Below are 9,444 nucleotides of genomic sequence, written 5' to 3' on the forward strand. Positions count from 1 at the left end.
TGTAGCATATAGACTACAGTGAGGTCCGCTTTCACACCAGAAAACGAACCAAAATTGGCCTGATTGATTTTTCCTCAATGTTTATCTTCCGGTAGATATCGGCGCCAATTTTGACTCACTATTTTGACCTACAGTCTATGGTTTGGACCCCAGTTCGCGTTCTCACCAGAGGGACCTCACCAGAGGGACCTCACCAGAGGTCGACTTTCGGTGCGGAGTCAAGCGGACCGAGACCTCCTCTTTTTGGAGGTCTCGGTCCGCTTGTTTTGGTGCGCACCCGAGTGCGATAAATGCTTTCACAATCACACCAACGAAAACGAACCGAACTAAGAGGTTTTGGTACGAATGGACCGTTTGGTGCGCACCAAACGATGTTGGTGTGAAAACACCCTAAAGGTTTAAAATGTGTGTAATCTTGTTATTAATGACCTGATTTATCGTTCATATTCATAATCATAGCCTAGGCTATGTTGTTGCCAGTTTACAGGACAATGTTTCCAAGCACTTACAATGCCCAGTATGTCTATGTAATGGTCGCGGGTCGGGGCGGGGCGGGTTGTCAAAATAGATACAGTGGTGCGGGTATCTGTATCTAGTAGTCAGGTGAAAACGCAGTTGAGGAGACTAAACCAGAACAAGGCCCCAGGTCCTGATGGTATCAGCCCAAAATCAGCCTTAGCCAGGGGAGAGTGCCTATGTTGTGGAAGACATCCTGCCTTGTTCCGGTCCCTAAGAGACCTTCTCCATCTACCCTCAACGACTACAGACCAGTTGCCTTAACATCGCACATTATGAAAGTATTGGAGAGAATTGTCTTGGCCCATCTGAGACCACAGGTGACCACCTACATGGACCCATTACAATTTGCATACCGTCCAAAGGTTGGTATTGAGGATGCCTTAGGGCCAATCTCAATTCCACCCCTTACCCCTTCCCCTTACCCCTTCCCCTTGTTTTTGCGCGTTCATGTGAGGGGTAGGGTCGTCTCGTTTCTCATTTGGGTAAAGGGCTAGGGCTAAGCCGTAGGGCTACGTAGCCCTTGAAACGAAGCTTCCAACGGACCACACTTGAAAATGAGGGTTTTGAGGAATTTCCCAACATCCACCGCGCCACCTGTCAGGCAGCGAAGTTAACTGTGAAGTGTAAACGCCGACCAGCAAATCCATTTGGGATGGCTCAAGCCAAGGACTCGCATAAATGTAAGTATTGTAATGTCATGTGTAATGATACTATTTTTAGGTGGTCTTCTTTAATTGACAACGGTTTTTCTGAGTCACTAGTCGAGTTTGTTTTAAATTACGAGCTAGTCGTGACCGATGCTAATATGCCGGTGTTCGTTTCGTAAGTGGTTAGCTATCTACTGTCGCTATTTGTTTAGATGAGATACCTGATAACCCTCGACATGACACGTTAAGATTTAAAGTGAAATTCGTGCACTGTGAATTTGTTTACTGTTACCACTCCTTGGTTGATTACACCGGCGCACTGCTTTGATATCATATTGGTAGAACTATACCTAGCTGTGCTACGTGACTCGCTGTCAAGTTGACGTTATAGCTATTCTACTTTTCCCTTTTGTTTTTACCTCAGGGACACCAGAGGAGACGAGGCGGCTCATCCGGTTCAGGGTGGCGAGGGAAAGGGATTTTTTAAAGTCAAAAATGGGGGCAAAGAAACAGTGGGAGTGAGTCTTTCTTTGTTCTTGCGTCTTTTTACAACATGTATTTGTGTGTTGAGTTAAATAGCCTACTAATGCCTGTGCTGTGTCATACTGTGATGCAGGATCTTTCTGGAAGAAATGGGGCTGGAGGGGAAAGTGACCGGTCAACAGGCATCTAAGAAGTGGGAGAACCTAAAGAAGAAGTACAAGGTATGTAATGTTCATTTTAAAATAAACAATTGCCTGTGAGGTATCCTACGAAGCTCGATTGGTGGCTTAGCGAGGTATTTGCGCTCAAAGCCAGTATGCGGTCATACGAGAGTGGATCTGTTTACAAATGAATTTATCAACCAGACTGATGTGTTTGCTCTTATTGGTAACACTTTACTTGACGGGTTCGTTCATAACACATTCACAACAGCTGTCATGAACTGCACATGAAGCATTCATGACTGTTTCATGAAACATGACTCAACATTCATACCAACCCTTTCATGTATGTGGAAAACATAACGTCTAAAACTTGTCAAGATAAAAGTCCAACAATCGCAGTATTGCTGTCTTTTTTGTTTTAGCCAACCTGATCATGTCACATCTTAGTCAACGGGGAAGTCCAGTGTCCAGGAGAATTTCGTTTTTTGTTTGTCTGTTTATTTTATGATAGTAACCTCTGAAGAATGCATAATTGTCTACACCAATGACTGTATATATAGATATAAAACAGGAATGTTCAACCATTCAAAAGTCCACCACAGATGGTCAGTAGTTTATTATTACTATTATTAAGTTTTTATCGTTTAGTCTTCCACATTCATGAAAGTGTTGGTATGAATGTTGAGTCATGTTTCATGAATCAGTCATGAATACTTCATGACAGCTGTTATGAATGTGTTATGAATGAACCCGTCAAGTAAAGTGTTACCCTGTTATTTAATGTTTTGGTGTGTGTGTGTGTGTGCGTGTGCGCTCTTCAGGATTTGAGGAATCCCAGAACTGGGTCGGGAACTGATGGTGGAGAGGTGACCGTGGCGACTTGGCAGTACTTCGACCTGATGCACGAAGTTCTGGGTGCCCGACCATCAATCGACCCACCTGTCATCGTGTCATCTCTCCAAGATCCCACGGCTATCCTCATGGTGAGGTTTATTTGGTTTCCTGAATCATTAACTGCTATGCACACGTTTCATCAGCTAAATATTTAATTTATCTAAACACGTAATGAAATGACTAACACATGACTTGCATTGTTTCCTTAGGAGATTGTGGAGCCTTCCACCCCAGCACCCCCGACAGCACCCAGCACTCCAATACACCCCACCACCCCGGACACAACCAGCCCTACTGTTCTGCCACCACCATCCAGAAAGAGGTCCAGATCTCTTGCAGACCAACTGGCTGAGGAGGCCCTTCAGGAGCAGAGGCGACATGAGGAGAGTGAGGCCAAGACAGACCGTTTTTTGGTCCTCTTTGAAAGGCTGGTAGACAAGTTGTAGTTTTAATTTTCATACTGTTATTTATTATTATATTTATTGCAATGTTTTATTAATTATTTACTATTGTTGATATTTATTAAGGTTGTTCATATCTTTTTATGTAAAGTTTGTTGACAATAAATGTTTTAAAACCATCTGCTTCATGTAGCATTTATCACTCCTACAAAACTTTTTCAAACAAGAATATTTAATTATTTAACAGGTTAAGGTTCAGGTTCAATAACAATATATATCAGGATGAACTCTTGTAAGGACACATAAAAACCAACAGGTAACAGATAAACTACACACACACACACACACACACACACACACACACACACACACACACACACACACACACACACACACACACACACACACACACACACACACACACACACACACACACACACACACACACACACACACACACACACACACACACACACACACACACACACACACACACACACACACACACACACACACACACACACACACACACACACAGTCATGGGACTTGAGCAGCCAGTGTGTCTCGAATGTCATTTCCCGGTCTTTCATTGAGTCCCATTTGTTCTTGAGGGGGATGAGGGTCAATGTCATCCCTGGTGATGTCCTCATCAGGATCCAGTGTGTCCCCGTTGTCTAAGCACACATTATGCAAGAATGCACAGGAAGCAATGACCTGGGGAGCGAAGGTAGGCTTCACCTCCAGGGCCCGGAAAAGGGTTGACCTCCACCTCGTTTTCATTATGCCAAAGGCCCGCTCTATAATACTGCGCGCCCTGGACTGGTGATAATTGAACCGCTGCCGCACCCGCCCAATCACAGGTTCTTTGTAAGGGGTCAACAAACAAATCGGGGTCTGGAGGCAGGGGTATCCACCGTCACCCAGGAGTACGTAACCTGGCGGTGGATACCTGGCAGTTATGTAGAAGGGACTGTTCTTCATCACCCGGGTGTCATGCACAGACCCCAGATAGCCAACAAAAATATCTAAAAATCTTCCTTTTGAATCGCATATAGCCTGCATGTTAATTGAATAAAAGTTTTTGTAATTTAGGTAATCCAATCTGTGTGTTTGCGGTGGTTTAATTCGGATGTGGCTGCCATCTATTGCCCCGACAACATTGCGAAAAGTAGGGGTGCCTGCCAGATTCGCAAACCCTTGACCTACTGCTTGCATGTCCACAGGGAAGGATATCACTCTGTTTAAGTTTAGCCATATTTGTTGTGCCACTCTATGTATTACCCTGTGCACCGTAGCCTTGGGCACACTAAAGACACTTGCCACCACCCGGTATGACAGGCCGTGGGCAAGCCAATAGGTGTATATGAGTACTTCTAGGTCATTCCCCCAGCCATGATCTTGCCCCCTGTCCAGGAGTCTCTGCAGGCTCTTCATAGCACGTCTGGACAGGCGAAAGTCCTGCCAAACCTCAGCCCCCTCATCGCGCCATATGCGCAGGATGGGCACAGTTGCATCCACCCTGCAGTACATGGGTGGACGATCAGCCTAGAGAAACACAAGGATATTTTGTAATTAATTCATGAATAAACACAATTTCAAATCAGGTTATAATGATATGGAAGCATGAAATTAAAGGAAATCATTCATAAAATCTATAGTAGGCCAAGGCTGTTTTCTTTACAATAGGGCGGCTTATAGATAATCTATAGATATGTTTTATAGATAAATTATTATAGATGTGGATTTTATTCCGATATTATAGCCTAATTATTAAACGTCCTAGAACCCCCTATTCTAATCCCTCCTCTTATCAATAGCTAATATTGCCCCGGACACCTCCCACCAATCATAACACCTCAAAACTGTTTAACACATTCCATGAGACAGGGGGGGAGAGACATAAACACGCGCACAGACCGGGAAAACAGGACACAGGGGAAACGATGGGACAGTCCAACAAGGGGGCAAATAGCCTCGGCGCTACACAATATTGTTACATAAAACAGACTACGATCGGTAGAATAGCATAAATCCTTGAACTAGGCTACATCAATTAACGCATAGTACACGTAGGCTATAGTGACTCACATCGTACAAACGCAAACGAAAGGTAGTACATTTCCAGCTGATATTTGGCAGAACGTTTTGTTATTTCTCATCAACCAATCAACGCATAGGCCAACCTGGTTAAAATACAATGTGTTCACATCAGATCGTGGCTAGAAACACTTTAAAAACAAAAGGTAGCCTAAGCCTAAATTTCCAGCTGACTCGGTCAGCTGAGCCGGCTGTCTAAAGACAGCCTATTTTCGCGATAGGCTAGTTTGGCTAGCTACCCTGTCCCAGTTAACAGCACGGCGCGTCAGCTAAACAAATCATCGGGTAGACTATAGTAGAAATCCTTGAACAATCAATTAGGCCTAATGTATAGGCCAACCTGGTTAAAATACAATGTGTTCACATCAGATCTTGGCTACAAACACAAACGAAAGGTAGCCTACCTACAATCCCAGCTGACTCGGTCAGCTGAGCCGGCTGAGCCGGCTGCTACTGGCTGAGTTTTGGCCGAGTTTTGGCCGACATTTCATAGGACTACAATGGGGAAAAAAGTTATACGTACCATAGTTTGCGCACGTATACGTCTGTAATACAGCCGCCGTCTCCGATGTCGTTGGTTGCCCGCCGACAGTCGAATAAATAGAAAAATGGCCCAGGCAACAGACAGTATAGTGTGTGCGGACGGCATTTTTGGATTGTTGATGCAGGCTTGCCGCCTCGAATGTTGATGTAGCAATCTTGCGAACTTCACGTGAGGATGACGTGACTGTAATGAAGGGGTGTCTCATTTCTTAGGGGAACATTCTTACCCCTAGAACCCTCAACTCTGTATTGAGGGCCAAGGGGAACTCCGACAAAGGGGAAGGCGGAAGGGGAAGGGGTAAGGGGTGGAATTGAGATTGGCCCTTAATCTATCTGCTCCATAGAACACACTCTCACCTGGACAGTACTGGCAGCACTGTGAGGATCATGTTCTTTGATATCTCAAGTGGTATGCTGCAAAGGATGCAAGTAGACACCTCCACAACTTCATGGATCACTGACTACCCGACTGAAAGACCACAGGTTGTGAGACTGAAAGGGTGTGTGTCTGAGCAGGTAGTTAGTAACATAGGACCACCACAAGGGACTGTGCTGTCTCCTTTTCTCTTGCTGATATCTGGATTACACAAAGTTACAATAATAATAATAATAATAATAATAACAACAGCTGCACTTACTAACAGATTGGCAGAGTTGAATAGTTTGGGAGTGTTCCTCCCTCACAGCATCATCTCTGCCCACTCCAGAGTTACTTTGTCTTTGGCCTTCTGTAGGGCCTTCTTCATCTCCTGTCCAGCGCCACAATTTGGGCAGGATTTGCTTCCAACAAACAACCTCCCTTAGCACCCACTGCACAATTTAATTGTGGACATTGTTCTCTTTAAAACAAACAAAAAGCACAGGCGTTTACATAGTAAGAATATCTTCCAATGTAGGGGTGTACGTGTTGTTCCACACATCTGCACTTCCCATACACCCTAGGAATTGTAGTGCAGAAACAGTAACATTATAAAAGAGTAGTAAGAATAAGTTTATGTGCAGCATGAATAATATCAATTAAATATAAATATGTGTAGTGTAATAAACAATGGCATGTACCAAAAAAAGTTACAATAATAATAATAACGGCTGCACTTACTAACATATTGGCAGAGTTGAATAGTTTGGGAGTGTTCCTCCCTCACAGCATCATCTCTGCCCACTCCAGAGTTACTTTGTCTTTGGCCTTCTGTAGGGCCTTCTTCATCTCCTGTCCAGCACTAAGCCATATCCATTAACTGTAATTATGATAACAGCCTAGATGGCAGAATAGGTATATGGAAATACAACGTTATGTATCTATCGGAACGATACGTATTGTCGGACGTTGCGTATTGTCTGCCTCTTCCGTGAAGGGGCAACTTTAATATTAATTTCTATACAAACTAAGACGGAGGATTCGTAAAGAAGCGCAAGCACCCACACCATAAGTGTCTCTAAATGACCTATGTACCAAAAATGACATTTTACCGTGACCTGAATAGCTGTAAAACACTGTCGTAAGGCTGCATTTACAAAACCGCTTGGAATTTTCGAACGAAAGGGCCGACAATTAGTAGTCTTACGATACATAGTCCATTAGCAACAGCAATCTTTTAAAATGTTTTACTCACCTATTGAAGGACATTGACCAGAATCTGCAGGTAGTAGGTTCTCTTTGCGCTGGTACGGTGATAGCAGAGAATTAAAAGGGCTCCCTGGTAGTAGGCTAGTAGTTTGTTTCCGTTGTGGGATAACTTCCGTTGTGTTGTGGCCTTTTGCGTTCGTGTTGTGTTGTGGCTTTTTGCGTTCGTGTTGTGTTGTGGCCTTTTGTGTTCGTGTTGTGTTGTGGCCTTTTGTATTCATGCTGTGGCCTTTTGTATTCATGTTGTGGTCTTTTGTATTCGTGTTGTGGGTTTTTGAATTTGTGTTGTGCTGCGACCCTACTCGGCCACCGTACTACACCACTAGTTATCTATTTTAACGAAACTTATTTCTGAATTATACTATGCAGGATTGGTGATCTCATTGCCGGTTTCGCTTTCATTTTCGCTCGTTTTATGCTAGCATATTTCTCTGCAGAGCTTCCCCTACAGCTTTAGCGTGTATATCTTACAAAACTCCTCAATTCGTCAGTCTGCCGTGCCCTTTCATGAGACTTTACATGACACTTCCTGGAGTAGAGCATGGGTGCGTGCCCGAGGTCTCCTGAAGTTGCAAGCGTGGTTCTACCGCTACAGACCATTAGGGCGGCCAAAAAAAACACCGTTCAATCGGTAATGACTCATTTAATCATATATAACAGTATGGAACGAATTGATTAACTGAAAAACATTGCATAGTATACCTTTAAAAAACTGATTGATTGTGACAGGTGGCCGTGCGGCCAGCATGCGGCCGTGTTGCCCTCGCTTGAGCTGATATAAGCTACTGCGCATGTTTGACTCACTGGATTTGCATATGAATTCATACGCATTTCGGCCTTAGTGTTAGTGTACGATTTCATACGCATTGGTTGTGAGATCGGGTTGGGTATGGTCAGAAACACTGACCCATTTAGTAACCCAAAAGCTGGGTGGGATTAAACAACCCAACAGTAGTTGAACTCCATGACAGTACCCAACGGCTTCAACCCAGTGTTTGGGTTGAGGAAATAACCCAGTATTTTTTAGAGTGTACGACATTGGTTGTGAAATGTCTCCTACTGTGTCAGCTGCCCTACCGCCTGTCACTGAAAGTTGACTGTTTGTCTGAGTGAGTGTAGGGGGCGGGGCTTAGCCAAAGGTCAATTGCTAATAAATTGCTAGTGAAGCACGCTATGTGGCTATTGCTAGCAACTTACCGGATGGAAAATGTATCCTGATGATGAATGAGTGAACGACTTGGATCGCACTCCTGGAAAATGTCTTTTGCCACAATGGCACACTTTTCTCCATGTTCTTCTTGGTTTAAGGGATGCATTTAGAAACTTAAAGGGTGTGCTCCTCAGCCAATAATACATTAGTATGCCAGACATTTCAAATGGAATTAGCCTATAACATATTTTTTATTATGACTGCTAGCGTAGCTCGTGTATCGTGATATCGGTCATATCGTGATTGTCAACGTTTTTTTTTTCTACTTCCTGAATTTTTGGTCAACGACACCAGGGCACATGAAACTTGGTGGGCATGTAGCCACAGTAGACTTTTACGGAAAAAAAAATGTTTGGTCCCCGGGGGTCAGTCCACCCCTGGCACCAAGGATGACAGTTTATGGTGCATAGCACTTCCCCTATTGAATACATAAGGTGGATGGTTATATGCTGCCACTCAGACATGCCACCACTACGACATGCTTCCATTTAGACATGCCTCTATTTCGACATGCTGCCAATCCGACACATTTTAGTACCCCCATTCCGACAGTTTACAAATCCTATTTTTTTCCAAGTCAATTTAACAGACCCTATGAACCCGACGGACGCAAAGTGCGTCAAAAAACACACCCATTCTTCTTTGTTACATTGCTCCGTGATTATTAGTCACAGCAAGATGAGACCTATATTGCATGAAAGAGCAGAACCGGGGCTTTCCACGCAACAGACACATAACCATATCAAGAAGTCTTCACAATGACATTTTAAATGTGAATCTTTATTATTTTACACAATTGGATATAGTTATGACATTAATAGCCTATGACCTCATGTCGGAATGGCACGTTGTTTGAAAAAA

General features: G+C 43.7%; 1 protein-coding gene across 1 annotated transcript; it reads left to right on the forward strand.

Moving 5' to 3' along the window:
- Positions 1-904: 904 nt before the first annotated feature.
- On the forward strand, positions 905-3,153 carry LOC134071456 (uncharacterized). The gene is made up of 5 exons (XM_062528182.1): positions 905-1,199; positions 1,591-1,684; positions 1,783-1,870; positions 2,635-2,796; positions 2,917-3,153. Exons 1-5 carry the CDS (start codon positions 1,172-1,174, stop codon positions 3,151-3,153), a joined length of 609 nt encoding a protein of 202 aa, XP_062384166.1. The 5' UTR covers positions 905-1,171.
- The last annotated feature ends 6,291 nt before the right edge of the window (positions 3,154-9,444 follow it).

The sequence above is a fragment of the Sardina pilchardus genome, chromosome 2 (assembly GCF_963854185.1).
Source record: "Sardina pilchardus chromosome 2, fSarPil1.1, whole genome shotgun sequence".
NCBI lineage: Eukaryota > Metazoa > Chordata > Actinopteri > Clupeiformes > Clupeidae > Sardina > Sardina pilchardus.

Coding starts and splice junctions, on each gene's coding strand:
- LOC134071456 (XM_062528182.1), top strand. CDS start 1,172: ATGGCTCAAGCCAAGGACTCGCATAAAT. Junction 1,871..2,634: donor ACCTAAAGAAGAAGTACAAG/GTATGTAATGTT, acceptor TGCGCTCTTCAG/GATTTGAGGAATCCCAGAAC. Junction 2,797..2,916: donor ATCCCACGGCTATCCTCATG/GTGAGGTTTATT, acceptor TTGTTTCCTTAG/GAGATTGTGGAGCCTTCCAC.